Source organism: Taudactylus pleione, unplaced genomic scaffold, assembly GCF_031769625.1.
Source record: "Taudactylus pleione unplaced genomic scaffold, aTauple2 ptg000265l, whole genome shotgun sequence".
NCBI lineage: Eukaryota > Metazoa > Chordata > Amphibia > Anura > Myobatrachidae > Taudactylus > Taudactylus pleione.
This window is the reverse complement of record NW_028284667.1, coordinates 11,328,015-11,351,657: the sequence shown is the minus strand read 5'-3', so window position 1 is coordinate 11,351,657 and position 23,643 is coordinate 11,328,015. Positions and strand designations below refer to the sequence as shown.

Below are 23,643 nucleotides of genomic sequence, written 5' to 3'. Positions count from 1 at the left end.
GGTACAAATGGTAGATAGGGTCAAAAGGTCAACACTAAAATGGTCGACACACAAACGGTTGATACCCCTTTTTTTTCCTTTTAAAAAAGCATAGTACACCACATGGTGCAGGGAAGAGCTGGGATCCCCACGAAATTTCTCCCTGTATATTTATTTAAAACCAGGACTAGCTCACAGAGCCCAGTGCTGATTCACAAAATACAGGAGTACCCTACACATTTTGTCCACTGTACTTTTAAAACCAAGACTGGCTCAGGAGCTCGGGGCTGGTTATGGTTTGGGGCGAGAACTCCAACTCATTTTTTTTTTACATTTAACGCTTTTTGGCTAATTACAGACAGAAGCATACACAGATCACACTGATCTGTGTATCTTTCTGCCAAATATGCAGCTCAGGAGGTAGTCTATTTGAAACTTCTATTTAGGACAGAGATTGCTAAAATTACACCCGTGATTATAATCATGATTCTTGTAAATTCCCGGGCAGTTTTGGCTGAGAGCTTGGCTGATGGTGTATTTATTTTTCTGTGTGTTTTCACCCGTGTTTTAAAGAGAGTTTCATGATTTCTCACCCGAGTTTGCCTTTAGTAAATTTCCAAGTTCTAAAAAATTTCAAAACACACCCATGATTGCAGTCTCGACTAGACACGGAGCTTAGTAAATTACCCCAAAAAGTCACCATGCAGTTCTGGAATCCAAGAAAAGCATGATGCCGTGGTAACTTCAAACACCCATAATAATAAACAGTAGGTGATGTGTCATTACTTTGAAAAAACACATTTCCTAAAGAAAGCTGAAATATTCACTAACCAACTATAAGCAATAACATGAGAATTCAGGGCCAAATTAACAATGGGGCGGGTGGAGCTGCAGCTCCAGGCCCCACCATTAAAATAGGCCCACACAATCTGCAGGGCTTCTGGACTGGAGAGTCACAGGAAAACAATATTTTCCTGTTACAGTCTGGCTGCCAGTAGCCACTCAAGACCTGCCCACTGAAACCGCAAACCCCCTGCCTGCCAGCTGACTGGTGGCTCAAGAACCACCGTGCATAATACTGGCGGTGCAGTGGGAGGCTCCATAAGCCTTCCCTATGATGCATGCAGTTGCCCCCTCGCCATGTGACGTCACACTGCGTGACATCAGACAAGCGCCGCCAGCAGCACCATCATGCATAAGAGAAGCTAAGCTCAGCTCCTTGAAGGAGGCCTGAGTGACTGAGCTGATTGGGGATGAACTGCAGCTGGTTGAAGTGGTGTCCGTGAAGTGGTGTCCGTGTCAGTGCAGTGCCTCTGAAGAAGGAGCTCCTTCTGTAAGTGCAAAGCCACTGACCAAAGATTGTAATAATTGTATTGTTATATACATATATTAAAATATATATATATGTGTGTGTAAGTATGTATATAGATATATTTATTAGTGTGCATCTAAGTGTGTGTGCATATATATATACAGTATATATATATTTATATGTATACTGTAGTGTGTGTGTAAAGGTGCGTACACACTGGGCAATTAGGAAAGACAGTACGATTACGACATCGTAATCATACCGTCGTTCCTGTTCCCCTGTAGTGCCTACACTGAACGATCAGTCATTCAGTGTAGGCACACTCCATCATTCCTAAACATGGCCAATCTGTCGTTATCGACAGATTGGCCTGCATGATCAGGCGATGGACAATGTTAGAAACGATCAGCGGGAACGCGCATCGCTGATCATTTCCGTCATTATAGTGCATGATTTATGCACGATTACTGAGTGATTGCACGATTACATCGCTCAGTTAAATCGCCCAGTGTGTACGCACCTTTAGTGTGTATATGTGTGTGCATGAATATATTTATACATGTATATCCATTTGTCATAAAGTACGCTTGAAATTGGCACCTTTATAATTATTTTGAGATTTTATTTGATATTTTTTACATATTGCACTATGAGCTATCTCCTCTCATTGCTTCTTTGATCTGAGGCTGGTGCAGATTGAAGGGGGCGAAACTGCATGTATAATGAGGGCAGAAAGTCCAGGTGCAGCCTGTAGTACTAAATGAAATGCTGACAGTAACCAAAAGGTTATTCCTTTAAGTGCAATAACCATTAAAGCTGACTACTGCTTGTCTACCGAAGTAAGAACAATCTCAATCTACATCAGTGGCGGGCTGGGCCGGGAGGCAGGGTGCCATCTGCCCCCCGGGCCGGTACAATCGTGCAGCACTAGGGCCGCCGCTGCAAGCATATACTAGTGACAGCCGGGGAGGTTTATATTGCTGCCTCCCGGCTGTCAGTGTCAGTGCGGCTAGAATGAGCAGGGGCCAGCAGACATGGAGACACTGGGCAAACTATGGGGTGGTCCTCCGGAGGTACTGTATGTGCTGACCAGTGACCACATAAGTGTCAGCACATATCCTAATAGCCTGTTTAAATCTGCTGGAAAAGGGAGTGCAGACGGGGCATTAAGGGACCACCTACTGAGCCTGAAACTTTGAGAGATCAGTGCTTTCTGAGAAGGGGGCGTGGTGTGGGCGGAGCGGAACTCGCTGCTCCCGCCACGCCCACACTACACTCCCTGTATGAAGACACTGCTCTCAACGTAATGCAAGCTCAACAGGTGATTCTCCACCCCCCCCCGTGTGTCCTGTGTTAGGGAAGGGGGGATCTATGTGTGGGTGAAGTTCTGTGTGAGGGAGGGGGAGGGGTGGAGAACTGTGTGGGGGTCCTGAGTGATTGGGGAGTGTGTTTGTGTGAGAGGGGATCTGAGTAAGTGGAAAAATCTCAATGTGATGTAGGGGATCTGAGTGAGGGGGATCTCTAGGGGTGCAGCGCTGTGTGTGTGTGGAGGTGATCTCAGTGATTGGGGAGAGCTGTGTGTGGGGTGGGTGGTTCTGAGCGGTGGAGTGTGTGTGTTTGTGTGTGTGGATCTGAGTGAAGCTGGCCATACACACTACAATTATCGGGGCGATCCACCCGATATCCGCAGATCGCCCCGATAATTGTAGCGTGTCTGCGGCCGACCGTGGGTTAAATATTGCTCGGTCAAGCATGCTGGATTGTCCAGCATGCCTGTCCGATGCGATATTTAGGGGGTAACCTGTCCGCCGCATCGGGCAGTGTATGCCCAGCCGCAGCCGACAGACCGACATTTCCTGTGTTCCTTCCCATGGAAGGAACAGGGAAATCTCTCCTCCCCCGGGGACGGAGTGCGGATGTCGGGCTGATACACTGTGAGAGAAATCTCACAGTGTATGCCGCGGACATCTGCGGCTGGCAGGCTCCCAGATAAAATGTCTGTCGGTCTGCCAGACATTTTATCTGGACGTGCATGCCCAGCTAAACATGGAAAGATCTTTGTGATGTGGGGGATCTGAGTGAGGGGGATCTCTACGGGTGCAGCGCTGTGTGTGGAGGTGATCTCAGTGATTGGGGAGAGCTGTGTGTGTGGGGAAGGGGGGTCTGAGAGGTGGAGGCTATGTGTGTGTGTGTGTGTGTGTGTGAGTGGGGGAGCTGAGTGAGTGGGTAGAGAGCTGTATAGGTGAGAGGAGAGAGCTGTGTGTTCGGGAGATCAATGTAGGGAAGGGAGAGCTATGACAGGGTGGGATCTGTGTGAGGAGGGGAGAGCTATATGAGGGGAAAGATTTGAGTGAGCGGCGAGAGCTTTGTGTGTGGAGGGCAGGGGAGTATCTAAAAGGGCTGCCGATCATTACTGTGGTCAGTGGTATGTGGTCTGTGGACGGGGAGCTGCTGGCACTTCCCGGCAGCCAGGGTGCTTATTGAGTGTGGAGCGCCGGTGGCAGTGCCGGTCAGCCCGGACCACACACACTGACTGTGTGTGACACTTCCACTTTTGAAATACCAGGCCGGCACCCCGTACTTCAACATCTTGGCAATGACTGTGCTGCCACGTGATGTTGTCTGGCAGTGGGTTGTCAATGATGCTGACAGAGTCAGAGGAGCCAGCAGCACTCAGAGAACAAGACTGCCCGGGAGCACCTTTCCACTACACGATAAGTTGGACAATTTGAACGATAACGATATTGTTGTCGTTCATCGTCCACAATATTGTGCAGTGGATATGCTGTCAACAACCAGCAATGCGCACTCCTGCTGGTCGTTGACGTTGTCGCTCATCCCCCGAACCTGCTGGCCAACCTTACTTTATTGTGAGGTTGTTGCAGGATCGGCACTGAACGATATTGTACGATATCATTCAGTGTGTGTTCAATGCTGTTAACGACATTGAGCACACCCCTGCCGGGGACACACTAAACGATATTGCTCATGGAGTGAATCGTTTAGTGGATACGCGCCTTTAGTTAGTTACTTAAAGTAACTAATGCTGGGGGAGCATCTAGTCCCGTGGAGCACAAAATGTGAGATCAATGTGGAGGTGGAAGGGAAGCACAGAATATATGTGGAGGGGAAACAAGAGAGCACAGAGGTTGGGATACAGGAAGGGGAGCACAGTGTGGGAGCAGAATTTAGAAGGGGAGCACAGTGTGGGATGTGGAGGGGAGCACAGTATGGGATGGGAAGCCCTTAGCATAAATTACTCAAAAGTTGCACTTCTGGCACCGCCGTGATCTTGGCAGGTGCTGTTACTGTCTCTGATGCTGTCCACAAGGATCACAACTTTTGAGTAACACATACTGACAGTGAGACAGAGACTGAGCAGCTAAGTGTACTGCTTGTGGTGAGTGGGAGCGATGCTTCGAGGTAGGGGAGCTACTGACGTCATTGTGTTCTCCCCCTAGGCAGAAACTAGTCAGTGAAGGTGGGTACTTTTTATTTTAAATTAATATCTTTTAAGTTTTTAACAATATAAGTAGAGGATGTAATTCTTCTGAAAATATGGAGGGGGGCAGTCCCTTACTTTGCCAGGGGTACTCAGACCTCTAGATACACCCCTGGTGGGGGGGAACTGTGTGAGGGATATATATATAATGTTTGTATACATATACATATATATATATATATATATATATATATATATATATATATATATATTAATATGGGCCCCAAAGCAGCATTTTTATTATCGGTTCCTAATGCTGATAATTATCATTTATTGCCCCCAATATTAACCAGGTGTGAGTGTATATATAAGTAGAGTGTGCTGCATTGCCGTGCCCCTTCCCTCCCCCTGAGCATTTATATAATAATGCCAGCGGGAGGGTGGGGGCAGGGTTTTCCTGTGATGGTGTGTTCAGGCATTACCCTATCGGGTCCAAGCACCTGATGTGATGTTCTGGGTTGTTTGTGGACCCGGGGTGGTAGCAGGAGCGATCACAGAAGCAGATTTGAAAATAAAACTAGGATCTTTAATAAGTGCTTGAGTAGACATATAATGTGGCAGTAAATAAAAGTCCAGGAATATATAAATGTGCACAAGAGTTCTGTGGTGGGAGCAAAAGGGTTAATGTCCAAGTAGAAACAATTAGAGCTGTCCAGGTGTGCAGGTAGTGAAACTGAAAATAATCAAGCCAGGTTTGCAGATAGTTAACTGAAAATAAACAAGCCAGGTTTGCAGGTAGTGAATTGAAGCGCAGGATGTCAGCAGGCTCAGGCACTCAGGTATGGGCAAGGGTGATGGAGGAAGCGGGGTAGTCCAGTGGGAGCTAGGAGCTGACAGGCAGACTGGCAGACAGCGAATTCACAGGAACAGGAAAGCACAGAGAACTCCCTCTCAGCTAGGCTGAGATACACGTTGCACTGGCAAAGAAGGAAGGCACTGACCCTTCCTAAATACCCCATGCCATGCTGTTACTGGCCGGAGGGAACATGTGACTCACCAGGATTGGCCAGCCGCATCACATGGCCAGAAGGCAAGATGGCGGCGCCCATGCCAAATGGAACGGAGACGCCGTCAGACCTTACCAGCGCAGAGTGACAACAGGCCCGCACGACAACGCGCGCAGCCAAAGCCCCCTGCCAGACACCAGCTCCGCCACCAGACAGCCCGCGCCACAATGACCTCACAGGTAACACTCGCCTAGCGCCATGCTGAAATACCCTGGCCGTGACACCTGAATGCTTCACAATGTGATGGTAGATAAGCCGGGGCCACTTGCCTGTGTTTGCCCCCCAGGCTGAAAGTTGCCAGCCAGCCCCTGATCTACATGCTTTTTATTTAATTGAAGCTCTGAGATTGGTGATTTGTCTGCATAGTTTTTGCATGTTCAAAATGTCACGCCGAATAACATAGTGGAGAATAGTGGAGAATCTAGAGTGGACGCCCTTTGCACGTCATATGAGGCTGCAGCCTGTCCACAGTGTTTGCTTGTAGGTGATCCTGACAATCTGGGGAACCTTTCTGTGTTATATTAACAGCCATAATCATTGCAGAGTATATATTTGAATATATATATATATATTCCAAAGGGATCCGGCACTCACTGAAACAATAAACTGCACCTCATTGCCTGCACATATGCGTCCGAACTCCAGACCCACAATTGTAGAAATAGAGCAAGTGCGGCACTCAGAGGGTTTAGTATGCAAAATAAGGATTTTACTCCTTATTTTGCATACTAAACCCTCTCGAGTGCCACACTTGCTCTACATATAGATATATTTATATATATATATATATATATATATATATATATATATATTATATATATATACACACACACACAGTATATATATAAATATATATATATATATATATATATATATATATATATATATATATATACATACACACACACATACAGTATATATATATTAGGGGTGTGCACCGGCCACTTTTCGTGTTTTGGTTTTGGATCTGGATCTTTCTTCGTGTTTTGGATCTGGATTGGTTTTGCCAAAACCACCCTTCCGTGTTTTGGGTTCTGGGTTTTGTGTTTTGGATCTGTATTTTTTTGAAAAAAAGCATAAAAACAGCTAAAATCACAGAATTTGTAGGTTTTTCTGCTCCTATGCTATTATTAACCTCAATAACCTTAATTTCCACTAATTTCCAGTCTATTCTGAACACCTCACACCTCACAATAGTGTTTTTATGTCCAAAAGGTTGCACCGAGGTAGCTGGATGACTATGCTAAGCGACACGAGTGGGCGGCACAAACATCTAGGTGTGAAACTGCAGTGGCAGACAGGATGGCAGTTTGAAAAACTAGGCCCCAAACTGTACATAATGCAAAGAAAAAAAAAAAGAGGTGCAAGATGGAATTGTCCTTGGGCCCTCCCACCCACCCTTATGTTGTATAAACAGGACATGCACACTTTAACAAAACCAATCATTTCAGCGCCAGGGTCTGCCACACAACTGTGGCTGAAATGATTGGTTCGTTTGGGCCCCCACAAAACAAGCTGGCAATTAATCTGTCCCTGCACAAACTGGCTCTACGGAGGCAAGATGTCATCCTCATCCTCCTCATCCACCGATTCCTCACCCTCTTCAGTGTGTACATCCTCATCCTCACAGAGTATTAATTCGTCCCTGCTGGAACCACAGGTCCCTCTGTACGTTCTGGAGGCTGGTCTCCCTGGAAGAGTTGATAATTCATTTTATGAACATCATCTTCTCCACATTTTGTGGAAGCAACCTCCAACGCCTTTCGCTGACAAGGTTCCCGGCTGCACTAAACACTCTTTCGGAGTACACACTGGAGGGGGGGCAACTCAGGTAAAATAGAGCCAGTTTGTACAGGGACCTCCAAATTGCTTCTTTTTCCTGCCAGTACAGGTACGGACTGTCTGACATGCCTACTTGGATGCTGTCACCGATGTAATCCTTTAACAGACAGACGCACGCTTGTCGCTGCTGCTTTAAGGATGCAGGTGCGGCTACAGCCCACACATTTCACAAAGACAGAAAAAAAAAGAACAATATTTTAATTGTTTGTGTAGCACACTTTGAGGGTGTCACCACCCTTTAACAGACAGACGCACGCTTGTCGCTGCTGCTTTGAGGATGCAGGTGGAATCTAGACGGGATTTGGAACCGAGGACACACTACCTCCATCAATTGTCTAAATCCCACTGCACTAATGGCGGATACCGGACGCACGTCTAACACCAACATAGCAGTCAAGGCCTCAGTTATACGTTTTGCTTCAGGATGACTGCTGTCGTACTTCATCCTCATCGCTAGGGACTGTTGGAGGGTCAATTGTTTAGTAAAAGTAGTGATGTTCCTACTTCCTCTCTGGGATGATGAACAACTCCCAGCAGCAGCAACAGCACTAGGAGGAAGTGGTTCTTGATCTTTACCTATTTTATTTTTATCGGAGAAAGTTTGGTCCTCCATCTATGTTATATTGATATATACGTGCGGCTAAAGCGCACACAAACACAGAAAATATTTTTTTATTTTTGCTGGAGAGTAGTGCACTTTGTGGGTTACACCACCCTTTAAGAAATGAGCCAGCCGGCTCTTTACTTATGGGACACAGGCGCACGCTTGGCGCTGCTCCTTTGTTGATGCACGTGCAGCCACAGTGCACACAATTCACAAACACAGAAAATAATTTTTTTTTTGGTTTGGACTGGAGTGTACTTTCGGGGGTTACAGCACCCTTAACGGTCAAGCCAGCCGGCCCTTTACTTATCACACAGGCGCACGCTTGGCACTACTTTGTTGATGCACGTGCGGCTACTGCGCACACAATTCACAAACACAGAAAATAATTTTTTGGGGGTTTGGACTGGAGTGTACTTTCGGGGGTTACAGCACCCTTTAACGGTCAAGCCAGCCGGCCCTTTACTTATGACACAGGCACACGCTTGGCACTACTTTGTTGATGCACGTGCGGCTACTGCGCACACAATTCACAAACACAGAAAATATATTATTTTTTTTAGCACTTGGGGGGAGCACCCCTGATGGACAGAGCACCACCTGGACAACACTACAGCACCCCTTTAGGACTGGGACACTGCACAGGACTTTGGAGTGGACACAGCCCCTATGGAGAACTGACTGCACAACACAGTCCAGCCAGCCCCTGTGGACTTTGAAGTAGTGGACACAGCCTCTATTAACAACAGCAGCACAGCACAACACAGCCAGCCCCTATGGACTTTGAAGTAGTGGACAACAGCAGCACTACACTACACTACACTACACAGCCCTAACTCCCACCCTCCCTCTTCACTGTCCACAGCCGAGTGAGAAAATGGCGCCGACGCGGGTACCTTATATAGGATCCAAAACCCGCGAGACTCGGAAGGTGGGATGATGACGTTTTGCCTCGATTTCAGATCCGAGTCAGGCGGGAAAAGTCGAGCCTGACTCGGATTGGGGGGGCTCGGATTTCAGAAATCCGAACCCGCTCACCCCTAATATATATATATATATATATATATATATATATATATATATATATAGTATGTACGTACGTACGTGTGTGTATGAATTTATATAAATATATTTGTGTGTGTGTGTGTGTGTATGTATACACCCCCCACATAGCTAACCACACCTCCACTGTGCTGGTCACACCCCCTATGGCAGCACAATATCGACCCTTTATCAATTTTAGCTGTGAGAATTCACCATTCATACATATATTATGTACAGGATTTATACATATTAGCATCACTTGAATACTATGAAAACTATTTTCAAAAGTAACCTTCTAACAGTCTATCTGCATTACCTTTTGCAGGACGTATTGAAAAAGCAATTCCCTTTTCAGTTACGACTGGCTTCCAGCTAAATTCAGCTGGGTGATTCCTGTGATTATACAATCTTATGGAAGATCTAAATCCTGTCTCGGCTAAGAAGTGGTTGTTGGGTTTCAGAACCAGCTCACTGCATGACAGCTCAAGGGCAATGGGAACTGCTTTTGCAGTTACTAGGATGTGTCCAATATGCTTATTGTTTACAGTGTAGGTAATTGACCTAGAAGAAATAATGAGTAATATATATTATTTTTTCTCACTGTAATTATAACAGCAAAAACAGCATAACAGTCGAAATTTCAAATATAGTCTACTATACAGATTTAATGTCATATCAGTCTAGAAAACTATCTGCTGACATGCATCTCTAATGTTTTCAGTGAAAGTGTTCTTAGTAATAGCCTCAGGGTCATAATGCATTGCATCAGGGAACCATGTTAGCTCATAAAGGTGACTGTTGAAAGAATGTGTTTAAAGATACCATCTATTAATAATGAGGGCAGAAAGTCCAGGTGCAGCCTGTAGTACTAAATGAAATGCTGACAGTAACCAAAAGGTTATTCCTTTAAGTGCAATAACCATTAAAGCTGACTACTGCTTGTCTACCAAAGTAAGAACAATCTCAATTGACAGCCAGTAATTTGCAATATGTTCTGTCTTACTCATAAACACTTTAGAAGATTCCTGTTAATTAATGTATTAATGTAAAGCTCCAGATTATTTGCCTCATTTGAACATTATGTCAAACATACTGCACAGTATGCCATCTCTGAAAAACTGGTATAGGAGGTAGTATACACAGAACACTATCTCTGTATTAATGCATGAAGACCAATAGCGTCACTTTAATTATTACTTATCTACCAACACTGTAAAACAAAATACTCATTTATACTATAAGAGAAATATATTTTGCATTTAATACCATTGTGTAACTTACAAAGGTAATAAAAAGTTGTTGCTTTTTTTATTGAGCACAAATGCTAGCCATAGCAGTAAACTACAAATGTCCCAAAGGTCTACAAAAAAACAGCTATTTGGCATGATTTGAAAAAAAACATCATGTGGATATATGTGATGTCAGGTATCAGTAGTTTCTTTCGCAGTGCAGTACAGATCAAGAATTGCATAATTCACTGAATTAAGCAGGATACTGTCAGGGTAACCTAACTTACATAATGGTTTCCTATACAGGTTGGGATTGTAAAGCTGCCGGTTAAAATCCCGACAGCATGAGCCTGACGGAGGAAATCCTGTCTGCGTGAGGTAAGCTAATCCTCCCCTCTCCCCCCCTAACCCTAACCTCCCCCCAGGGGTGCCTAACCCTAACCTCCCACCAGAGGTGCCTAACCCTAACCTCCCCCGCTAGTGCCTAACCCTAACCTCCCCCCAGGGGTGCCTAACCCTAACCTCCCCCGCTAGTGCCTAACCCTAACCTCCCCCGCTAGTGCCTAACCCTAACCTCCCCCGCTAGTGCCTAACCCTAACCTCCCACCAGGGGTGCCTAACCCTAACCTCCCCCCAGGGGTTCCTAACCCTAACCTCCCACCAGGGGTGCCTAACCCTAACCTCCCCCGCTAGTGCCTAACTCTAACCTCCCCCCAGGGGTGCCTAACCCTAACCTCCCACCAGGGGTGCCTAACCCTAACCTCCCCCGCTAGTGCCTAACTCTAACCTCCCCCCAGGGGTGCCTAACCCTAACCTCCCCCAGGGGTGCCTAAACCTAACCTCCCTCCAGGGGTGCCTAACCCTAACCTCCCCCGCTAGTGCCTAACCCTAACCTCCCCCGCTAGTGCCTAACCCTAACCTCCCACCAGGGGTGCCTAACCCTAACCTCCCCCCAGGGGTTCCTAACCCTAACCTCCCACCAGGGGTGCCTAACCCTAACCTCCCCCGCTAGTGCCTAACCCTAACCTCCCCCCAGGGGTGCCTAACCCTAACCTCCCCCAGGGGTGCCTAAACCTAACCCCCACTCCTTACACCCGAAACCTAACCCTCCCAGGGGGGTGCCTAACCCTAGCCCCCCTAGTGGCACTTAACCCTATCCCCCCCTTCCCCAGGGGCGGATTGGGCCACCAGGACTGCGGGCCGGTCCCCTCTCCCCACCTGCTGGGCCACTTTAATCACACTGACTACTAGCCGGCGGTTCTAACGGACGCTACCACGATCGTAACTCAGCTCCGAACAGGCAGCTGTAATGAATGAGCTTCTGCACATGTGCAGAAGCATTCAGCAGTGAGATGGCTGAGGGAGGGCTGCTGTGCATGCCGAGCCGCGGCAGCTCCTCCCATGGGCACGTGAGTGACACCTCACGTCTCCGCCTCCAGCAGCCACCAGACCAGCCAGCGCAGTACTCAGGAGCCGGGAAGGGCAGAGGGGGCAGGGGCAGCAGGACTGGAGGCAGAGGTGACTGGCACCGGCACTGTGAGTCACAAGTTCTGTGTATAAGTGTGTGGCTAAGGCCGTGACTGTATTCATATGTGTCACAACTTATCCACGGTTACATAGAACTCCTCATATATATATATATATATATATATATCACATTCCACAAGTTGTGATTATTTAGGTGATGCCTAGGATGTAATGTGATCATATTATTATGCATCAGCTAAATAACTATCACAACATGTGGGATGTGAGATGTGTGTATATATATATATATATATATATATATATAAATATTCTATGTATGTGCGTTATGATATGTATGTTTTTCAATGTTGGCTGTAACAGCTTTTATTTTCTTATGTATTTGGCTTTTATATGTTATGCAGCATAAACTAAATTATACGATTATTAATGTACGTATAAGGGATGCGGTTAAGATACATTCCGATTCCTTTGTAAGTATGTATGTATGTATGTAAGTATGTATGTATGTATGAAGTACCTGAATGCAGTTTGTCTATATGGCAGGTTAGCTCACAATCTTAACCCTGGCGCCTATTACACTTAGCTGTTTTCTACTTATGGGTTGAATAATAAACAGGCAAACTATCACAACATGTGGGATGTGAGCTGTGTATATATATATATATATATATATTATATATATATAAAAAAAATATCATACAAATATATATATTTGTGTGCATGTATGTATGTGTATATATATATATATATATATATATATACTGTGTGTGTGTGTATATATATATATATATATATATATATATATACACACACACACACACACACACTGTGTTTGTGTAAATATATATATAATATATTTAAGGTGTCCTTTGCATTTGTGTTACTTATATATCATGCACATGTAGTAATTAGTTATTTAGAGGTGATTATGCTATTTATAGAAAATGTGTGTCTATAGAGAGATCTGTCTGTCTATAGAAAACAAATAGTGCGCTAATTCTGATCCTGACAAAATGTGAAAATGGAACAGGTCCCAGAATTGATTGCTTTTGGTGTGAACAACTCTGCTTCAGTTGAAACCACCGTATCAGTCCTAGGACTAAAGAATTTTGTGGCTGGCGTCTCTCCAAGTAATTTAGCCGAATCCACTAGCGTCACAGGAACGCTAGTGGCTAGTGCCAACAGAAGCCTGGTGTATTGTTGGTGGTATCTCTGGTTGTCTAGCCCTGACCCCTTATCTTCTCCCTAACCCACCTTTCCCACAGCCTAACCCTTCCCCTCCACAGCCTAACCCTGATCCTTCCGCCCGCAGCCTAACCCTAACCCTCTTCCCCGCAGCCTAACTCTTATCCTTCCCCCCTGCAGCCTAACCGTGATCCTTCCATCCGCAGCCTAACCCTGATCCTTCCCCCCACAGCCTAACCCTGATCCTTATTCCCCACAGCCTAACCCTGATCCTTCCTCCCCCACAGCCTAACCCTGATCCTTCCTCCCCACAGCCTAACCCTGATCCTTCCTCCCCACAGCCTAACCCTGATCCTTCCCCCCCACAGCCTAACCCTGATCCTTCCTCCCCACAGCCTAACCCTGATCCTTCCCCCCCACAGCCTAACCCTGATCCTTCCCCCCCCCACAGCCTAACCCTGATCCTTCCTCCCCCACAGCCTAACCCTGATCCTTCCTCCCCACAGCCTAACCCTGATCCTTCCTCCCCACAGCCTAACCCTGATCCTTCCTCCCCACAGCCTAACCCTGATCTTTCTCCCCGCAGCCTAACCCTGATCCTTCTGCCTGCAGCCTAACCCTAACCCTCTTCCCCGCAGCCTAAAGCTGGGTACACATTAGACAATGTGTACCCAACACGATCTCGTAAGCAATGGGACCCAGCGGGGGTGCCGGCATCGGTAAGTGAATACACACTTGCCGATGCTTGCAGCGACGGAGCAACGGCAGGGGGTAGCGGAGGCCATGCTGCATTCGGCACCATAGCATCGCTAGCAACATCCTCAGATCTTTCTGCATGTACAAAAGATCTGAGAATGCAACGGATGACCAGCGGGAGCGCGCATTGGCATTATGCGTTTACACTGGACGATATGAATGGTTTGTTGTTCCGATGAGGTGGAATCGGCCAAATCACTTAAGATATTGTCTAGTGTGTACCCAGCTGAATCCCAGCCCCCCTCCCACAGCCTAACCTTAACCCCCCCAGCCTAACCTTAACCCTCCCCCCTGCAGCCTAACCCTAACCCTCCCCCCCCGCAGCCTAACCTTAACCCTCCCCCTGCAGCCTAACCTTAACCCTCCCCCTCGCAGCCTAACCTTAACCCTCCCCCTCGCAGCCTAACCTTAACCCTCCCCCTCGCAGCCTAACCCTATCCCTCCCCCCCACAGCCTAACCTTAACCCTCCCCCCCACAGCCTAAGCTTAACCCTCCCCCGTGCAGCCTAACCCTAACTTTCCCCCTAGTGCCTAACCTTAACCCTCCCCCCCCACAGCCTAACCGTAACCTCCCCCCGCAGCCTAATCCTCCCCCCCAGCAGCCTAACCTTAACCCTCCATCCTGCAGCCTAACCCTAACTTTCCCCCAGTGCCTAACCTTAAAACTATCCCTCCCCCTAAACCTAACACCGTCAGGATTGTGGCGGTATTATGAGCGCCGGCATCATGACCCCCGGGATGTCAACTACATCCACTCTGTATGAATTTACTATACTAGTTGTATTTTCAACTGCCAATATTGGTACGCATGCCGTATTTCAGTGTTTTTATGATTGTAATAAATTATTTTACTCTTTGATGCATAATGTGGCACCCCCGTCTTGTGCTTTGGTTTTAGAATATATAATAGTTGCGTCCAACTCAGGATCAGGCTGTATGAGGAGAAATCCCGCCCCCCTCGATAGTACCCGCCCCCTCCTCAGACCACGCCCAAATTAGGGCTGCTTCCAGAAATTTCCCGGGCTGGTTTTCCATCCCAATCCGCCGATGCCTAACCCTGTCCCACCGGAGTTGTCTAAACCTAACACCCCCCCCCCCCCCCCTCTGCGGCTAAGTGCTAGGGACGTCTGCACTTACCTCCATCAGTCCGGCGTCCTTCGGCACTCCGGCGTCGGGATGAAAATAGGCGTCGGTATTACGGCGCCTATCTTCTGTCCCTTGCCAGGCTCCTGGAGTCGGGATATAGACCAACGGCATTGAGTCCGCCGGTCTATTCACTACATCCCTTCCTATACATACAGAACGCTTTTTTTCCCATTTATGCACAGCTAAGACATGTTTGTACTGTAGATCTGATGCACAGAAATTATATAAAAGTAATTTCTGCAAGAAGCAGAGGAAAAGGACAAATATGCCTTTGTAGGGGCACTCTTATGACAGATAATTATTTATATATGAATGATGATGGAATGATTAGTATGAATAAAACTTAACGTTTAATATACACCTTTAAAAAGAAGTTCTCCCCAGAGGGTGATGTGTAGATATAACATAGAAATCTACTAAGGACAAAAAAGAACAATATAAACGTCCTTTGAAGTGTAAATTAGTAGTATTATTTATTATTGATAAAAATTCAATGAGTAATCAGCTCCTGTTAAGGGTAATCAATATTCTAATTAACCCGAATTCAATCTACAGGGAGGCACATATGATTACTTCGTACAGTACATATCTGGCGAACTATAGTAGTTTTTAATTAGATCTCTGTTGTTATCGACATATACATAAATGATAGTCGGTCAGAAACAATTGTATATTGTAAGAAAGTGAAACCACACTATGATAACTAAGAAAGATGACTTATTAGGATAATCCAGCAGCTTTGAAATCTGTGTCCCCTGTAGATGAGTGAGGGATATATATTGTAATTAAATATCACTACACATATATTGACATTGCTGATAGTTATATGGGGACACAGACTTTATCACTAAGAGGATTGTGCTTGGGTGGACTTTTATCCAAAGTATGTTAACTCATATTGGTTTTAGCAGCTATGCTAGGTAAAGAATAGTACACCTTGGAGTAGTGATAAATGCATATATTAAATTGTGCTTGTAGTCCCTCAGGGTCTTGGCAAAACAAAAAAACGAGTGTCCCGTTCTGGCTTGGACAAGTATAGGTATATTTGTTATATCAATTCTTAATTCTCAGAGGCCGCCCGCCAATCAGAGGCCGCTCTATATGTAGCGGCCGCTGATTGGCTGTGACCCACGTGATGTAAAGTGGCAGGCACATGTGTCACAGCCAATCAGCGACGCTACATGTAGAGTGGCCACTGATCGGCTGGCAGGACATGAGAATTTCAAAAGAGTAGCATCTTCTGTCATTCCATGTAGTATAGTTATATGTGATAACACATATACCTATACTTGTTTGTGCTAGAATGGGACATTAATTTTTTTGTTTTGCCAAGACCCATTGGATGCTACTGAGAAGAGGACCGGATCTACACCAGGAGGTAGGTAAGTATAGGATTTTTTTTACATGTAACATATTAGATTTCTACATGGAGAAGGGGATAGAATTTCTGGCAGTAAGTAAGTATGTGTAAGTGTGGTAGGTGTGCAATAAAATTCTACAGTCTACGGTGTGTGTGTGTCTTGTGGTTTTTTAACTATTTTTTACAGTGGAAGTATGGGTGCCGGCCGCCTGCTGGCACTTGTAGTTCCACAAGTGCCAAAGGGCAGGCATGCTGGCACCTGTAGTTCCACTGTAAAAAACAATAGTTTAATTCTATTTTCAACACTATTACCCCTGCACTCACCGCCCAGGAGTGTGGGGAAGAGCCCAGGCTTCAGCTAAAACCTAGAGTGCTCGGGAGAGAGGAGACCCCTTTTTTGGGGGGTCCCCACCTCCCCTGAGATGCCTGGTTTGGGCTGACTGGCTTGTGGTGATAATGCATTGGCCGGTGAGACCCGGTGAAAGGGTCCCCTGGCTGTGGCATTACACCCTGGCCAGATTTGAGCCCAGTGCTGATTTTAAAAATAGGCGGAATGCTACGCAATTTTTTCCCCCCATATTTTGAAAACCAACACTGGCACAGCAGCCCAGTGCTGGTTTCCAAAATACGGGGGAACACTACACTTTTTTTATCCGTATTTTAAGAACCAGAACTGGGTCAGGAGCCCGGGCTAGTTATGCTTTGGGGGGAAACCCACGTACATTTTTAAAAAACATTTAAGCATTTCATTCACAACAACAAAGCAGAAACATACACAGATCACACTGATCTGTGTATGCTTCTGCTAGACAAGCTGCTCAGGAGAGAGTCTATTTAAAACTTCTATTTGGACACCAATTTTGCTAGTATTACACCCGTGATTATAATCATGATTTTTGGTAAATTCGCATGTTGTATTCCTGTCTAAGGAAAGTACTGCCGTGTTGAGATGATGGTGTATCCAGTTCTATTTGTATTTTCGGCTGCTTTTTAACTGTGATTTTGCTCGTGATTAACTCTAAAGATATGGGAAATACTCCAATTTTTGCAATAGTTAATTCCCGTATTTCAACAGCCACATTCGGACAAACACGAATCTTAGTAAATTTACCCCAAGAGTCATATTTGCCAGGGTAGAAGTAGTACTGATCCCCGGTTTACCCCGGCCAATCAACAGTACACCGCCCCTCCCCTGTTTACCTAGTATAAAAAAAAACTCATCCCCTGCCTGCGTAACTCAAACATTTAGACCCTGATAACGGCACTTCTTGTAAAGACTTCAAATAATAACTGTACAATGGAAACACTATATATCGACAAATAAACTAAGCCACCTAGAAATGCTGTAGAATGAGAGTCATGGAAAAAAGGAAAACCTAGTCATGAGGTAATCCCTTATTTATTCCTGGACTTCTAGGTTGTGTGCCTATACATAGATAATCTATAATGTTTTCATTTAACAATTATGGTAGACTTATGACTAGTTATGTGTAATAAAAATATTGAACTTGGCCTGCAAGCTCCCACCTTGTCTTTTTTTAGTTTATATTCCTTCCAATAAAAATCAATTAACATTAAAAAAACAAAACATTTGTTCTTACTTCTTAAATTTTCCCAATGAATTTGTTTCAAAGACGACAGGGATCTCAGTCTTTGACATGGGTGGTACAACATGAGACAGTGGGCTTGTTTGCTGCAGCTCATCACAATCAATTTCTACCTGAACCCAGATGTACGTGGGCAGGCTATTTATGACGTTCATTTCTTTGACAGATGTGGAACGCACACAGACTTCCCCAAAGTCTATTGTGGAAGGACCTGTGAAATGTGCAAATTATAAATTTTATTTAATTTAAAAAAATAAGCTTCAAAAAGACAATTGTTTAAGCAACAGAACATTTTTATTTAGTTGGGGTTTAAATAACAAATAAGCTACCTGCTGAACTAGTTCAAGCAATTCTTACATACTTATTTATCTTTTGCATTAATTATATAGTTGAACATCTTGAATATATTCTGAAAAGAACAATTACTGCTTACATTGTTATTTCATGTCTTACCGATAACTACATGATAAAGTTGCTGAGGTGTGAGACTTAAGCTGCAGTCTTCCTTCTCTTTTCTAGTGCAGGGAATTGCATTCAGACCATCATTGATCTAGAATAAGAAGTCTCAATATGTTATTATAACAAAGTGAAGATTTTATGGTGGGAGGGTCACAGATATTTGGACACCTTCTAATTTCGTAACATTGCAATCTCTTCTAATGAATAACATAATTCTTGTGTCCCTTATAATTAAGGGTAATTTATTAACAGCAAAATAATCAGATGTGCAGCACATTTTGTTTCATCTAAAATATTGCATATTCCCTATCTCCTCAGCACAGCATTAGTATATAGTATATAACTATAGTAAATGTGTATTGTACTACTGATTTAAAATGCCTTATTTCACGTTGGTATATTTACAAAAGAAACCAAATGTAATTAAAATTTTCAGGATAACATAGTCTGGGATGTTCACTGCTTTAATGAGGCAGTTGAGGACAGAATATATATTAGTTTCATTTTCCAACAATAAACTGGAATCACTGTGTATATATATAACAGTCAGTTAAAGAAACAGTTCTTGCATTTAATGGTATATATTGCAGCCTTAAAGTGTATAGTTAATATACAGTAACTTATAGTGGAAGGTGTATGGCTCTTACTTCACGTGTTATGGATCTAGACACTCCAGCAGCTAGCTGGCTAGTAGTCAGCAGGCTGCCCTTAATCATGGGAGCAGTTTTAGTCTTCTGCTGCTTGGAAAAGCATTCAGCAAGTGAAACACTGGGTGGCTGAAGACCTGCTGCTGGTGTAATGCCAATATCTACATCATTGTTCACTTCATGAAATTCCCTACAAAAACAAACAAAAATATGCTTGGGAACACATTTGATAACGAAAAAGAATTGTACTGTGACTTGCAATGAAACAATATGACATATGACAGCATCAATTAGGAATTTTCATTGCAGCACAAACCTTTCTATTTCTTCTTTAAGACGCCGTTCTCTTCTGCTTTTTATATAATTAGCATAGTAGTCCTTGTGAGTTTGTTTTATCTTTTCTTCATTTTCTGTGTGTGCATAATCTGAATCCACATAGTTATATCTCTCAATTTTGGTGAAAATAGTCCTAGTTTTTGTACATATTTGAAGAAAAAAAAAAAACCAGAAAACAAAGAAAAAAAGATGTCAGAGAAAACAATACAACTATTACAAAGTGTGTTCTACGTACTCTGTGAAGTATGATGTGATTATGTATACTTATATAATAATTTCATAAGATATGTCCCATCTCCTCAATATGCAGTTGGAGCAACTGCGATGTGTGTGTGATGTGGGGCAGAAATAGCACCACAGAAACAGATGGCTACCAGGGGTAAGGTAAGTATGTGTGAGTGGTGGTGGGGGGTCAGCATGGGACAGAGCTGAGTGGGTCAGGACAGGACATAGTGGAGAGTAGAGACTTTAGATATTTTTCTATGACTTTTGGGAACTCCTAGTGATTATAGAAATATAAATTTTACATCAAACCAGATAAAATATAATGAGGCTTTGATCTCTACTTATGTGCAGTCATGCCTGGTGCTTATACGGCTCTTTGTTCACCCCCCTGCTGTGTTACAAGCCCGGTAAGCACAAAAAAAAATTCAGGCGCACTATTAAATAATTTAACTCTCTATAATCACTTGACTGAAAGAAAAGCAGCTCCCAAATAAAGCACTGGTTTGCTTAATAACACTAACAAAAAATATATCTCTCAAAGAGAGAGCTTAATTCTAATATATTTTTACATTTATTTAAAGACTAATGCAATCACATAAAAAAAACTCCAACAGTATATTTAAAAGAACATCAAAATGTTAAAAAACTTTGTTTGCAAAAAAAGAAGACAAACTCCCTTATTAGCGTATCAGGAGTACAAGAAAATAAAGTGTCAATATTGTATTCAGTTCATCGCGTCTCATACAGCGGCTGTAATTAGCTGCTGTTTGGAAGGTATAAGAATATTCCAATATAGTTTAAAAAAATGATACACATTTCTAATTTTGACTCTATGAAGAAAATAAAGCAGCTCTTTGGATAAGTTAATTAGCTTTTCGTTTATAATACCTACACACTCAGTTCTTTCAATGGTGGTCAGTGCTTACCTCTACCTCCCCACCCATGCACCGCCTTTCTCTCACCAAGCTGATTCTGGATAGAAGGTACAGCACCAAGATATAACCCTGGACAGGGATCAACAGCCACAAGGTATTCCTTATTATCGGCAGTGGGGGAGGGAGCGCGCTGCCATCTGTAGTAGGTATAGGTAGTAAGTATAGCAATAGGTAGAAACTTCCAAGAGCTTCCAAATGAGTCAGGGAGCATCCAATACTGATCCCTAAGTAGTTTTACCTTACTGGTTTCTTCAGGGGGTGTCAGTAAATGTATCCCACATGGTTGTCCTTTCTATACTGAGAATAACCAATCCCTGTGCTCTACTAATAAAGCTGTCATCATAATTACCTGTAATTTGGTGAATAATTACTTATAGTGATCATGAGAAAGGTTCACTGAAGAGGAAATCTTTATAACCATTAAAAGAATACAAACCGTATTAGGTTAATATATAACCAGTAAAAGAACTGAGACTGTGTAGGTATTACAAACTAATAGCTAAGTAACTTTCCAAGGAGCTACTTCATTATCTTCATAGACTCAAAATTAGGAGCGTTGATCCCTTTTATCAACTATATTGGAATATTCTTATACCTTCCAAACAGCCGCTAATTACAGCCGGTGTGTTAGCCCTGTAAGCAGCCTCATCTAAATTATATGCAGCCCTAGTTGAAAGGTTTTGTTTACCCATGTCCTGTCAGGTTAATAGTTTTTTTCCTGCTTACTGGACATCATAAGGATTGTACATTTTAATTAACTACACCAGACTACCCTCTCAGGCTCCTAAGTGGAATTAACAATCTATTAATCTGTTTGGGGCAAATTTATAACATCTCTACAGTCAGGTTCCTACACCCTATACAGTTGTTACAAAAGTGGTTTCCTTTGTTTTCAAGTGGAATACAACTGGAGGTTAAGATATTCTGAGATAGCATGCATTCTTGCATATCATTTTTGGTTGTGCAGGTATTAAGTCCTTTATGTCTGGATCTAGGCAATAGCAGATGCCAATGTTTGGACAGAATATTCCCCAGTTGTCCTGTCTGTATACTAGGGACAGTCTTAGGGCAAGACTTTTTTGTTCCCATTTATCGTATTATTATGCTCAGTTCCTGATGCAAATATTCAACAGAGAGCTATTTACATTACCAATTGCATGTTCTTCTGTCTGTATTTTATGTAACCTCTGTTACACTGCATAGTGTTAAGAATTTATTACATTATTATATTATACACAATCAAATCGTGCTTTACACCATACCTAGAGCACTCTCATTTGTCTATTTAAAGTAACTGTCTGTTTTAAACATTGAGAGCTGCTGGAAACACAATTAGCAGCACAGTACAGGGATGGAAGATCTACAATGTCTAGATAGACAGTCAATAGGACAACAACTGATGGTTAACATGCAAATGGTCGACAGGGACAAAAGACTGACAGGGTCAAATGGTCAACAGGTAAAAGGTCAACATGGACTTAGGTAGACAGGGTCAAAAGGTTGACATAGTCAAAATGGTTGACATAGAAAAGGTTGACAATAGATTTTCATGATTTTTAGGGTTAGGTTTAGGCACTTGGCAGAGAGTTACGGTTACTCTGCAGAAGGGGACAGTTAAAGGTTAGGCACTAGGGGAAGAGTTAGGGTTAGGCTCCAGGGGGAGATTTAGGGTGAGGCGTAGGGTTAACATAACAAAAAACATGAGTCAACCTTTACTCTATCAACAATTTGTGTGTCAACCTTTTGACTCTGTTGACCTTAGTCCATGTAAAACATTTAATAGTCGACATTTTGACCCGGTCAACCACTTGACTCTATAGACCTATTGCCATTTGGTGACAACCTATTGACTGTCTATGTAAATACTGTAGATCTTTCAATCCACACTCAGCAGCTCTTGGGTATAATCACTTACTTGTATTTATCAAGTGTGAACCTAGTCACTCGACAAGATCTAAGAGGCGTGTAGTGTACATTGAGCTAACTGAGGGGAGTCTCTTCCTTATTGTAGCAGTACTTAGAGGCATTCAGTATATAATGTCTGGAAAAGTAACTTCTTTATAGCAACAATGGCATGTTACCACCATGTTAACACAAAAAGCATGTTTTGGAGAACAATGGAAATCTAGTGCTGCTCTGTTTTCAACACTGCATATTATACATATGAAGTCTCTGTTAATTTCCAAAAGAGTGTGAGGTTCTTAATCCAATTTCATTATACAGATTTGCAATCCATTTATTTTTTGTAGCAATAAAACAAATGTGTAGGTCTATGTTTGGTTATCCAATAAATGATCTTGGTCTGCTTGGTATGCACTTTCCACAACCATCACAGCCTAGAAATGAACAGAATTTATAGTGACATCTATATAGAGAATGGCTAGTGATACAGCATATAAACAACTCTTATTATTGATGTTAAACAACATACAATAATTGAAGATATTTATATAAAAAAGGTTATAGGTAAATTACTGCTCTGCTATTACAGTATGTTTTATGTTGTTTAGGATCAAAATTTAGAGTCAAACATAAGGCAGTTTTTCCACCATTCCACTACAGTAAGACATAGATACATTTATTCAAACTAGAAAATGAAAAGTTGAAGATGAGGGACTAATCCTGGACAAGCACATGCATGTTTGGTTCGTTAAGTCGATAAAATGATGTGATAACTGCGCAGTTTGTGACCCCATACTAAACGTGTCCAAAATAGAAAGAGCTGCAGATTGGGCTTCAATTTACAGAATGGAAAACCAGGTTGACAAATGACCTCCATCAGTGCATTTGTTTGGTTATCATCCATCATGGCCATCTTTCAATGACATTTCCATATATATATGTAATCTGGCCACCACTTTTGTACACTGAAAGCATTTGTTTAATGCTTGTTTTATATTAAGAATTTAGATATAGACATTGCATAGCCATAATTTGTTCCAGACTGCTGTGCAATACCATCCAACTAAAATGCAAATGT

At 43.3% G+C, this 23,643-nt stretch overlaps 1 protein-coding gene across 1 annotated transcript in view; it reads right to left on the bottom strand.

Annotated features, from left to right (window-relative positions):
* Positions 1–23,643, bottom strand: part of LOC148514013 (cilia- and flagella-associated protein 47-like) — a gene marked incomplete at its 3' end in the record, with an annotated part of 651,210 nt that overhangs the window by 551,214 nt on the left and 76,353 nt on the right. Inside the window, exons 11-15 of the mRNA XM_088481183.1 lie at positions 19,484–19,636; positions 19,168–19,357; positions 18,515–18,611; positions 18,056–18,272; positions 9,607–9,851 (exon numbers count right to left, since the gene is read on the bottom strand). Coding sequence (XP_088337309.1) covers positions 9,607–9,851; positions 18,056–18,272; positions 18,515–18,611; positions 19,168–19,357; positions 19,484–19,636 — 902 coding nt within the window. The remainder of the gene's footprint in view (positions 1–9,606; positions 9,852–18,055; positions 18,273–18,514; positions 18,612–19,167; positions 19,358–19,483; positions 19,637–23,643) is intronic.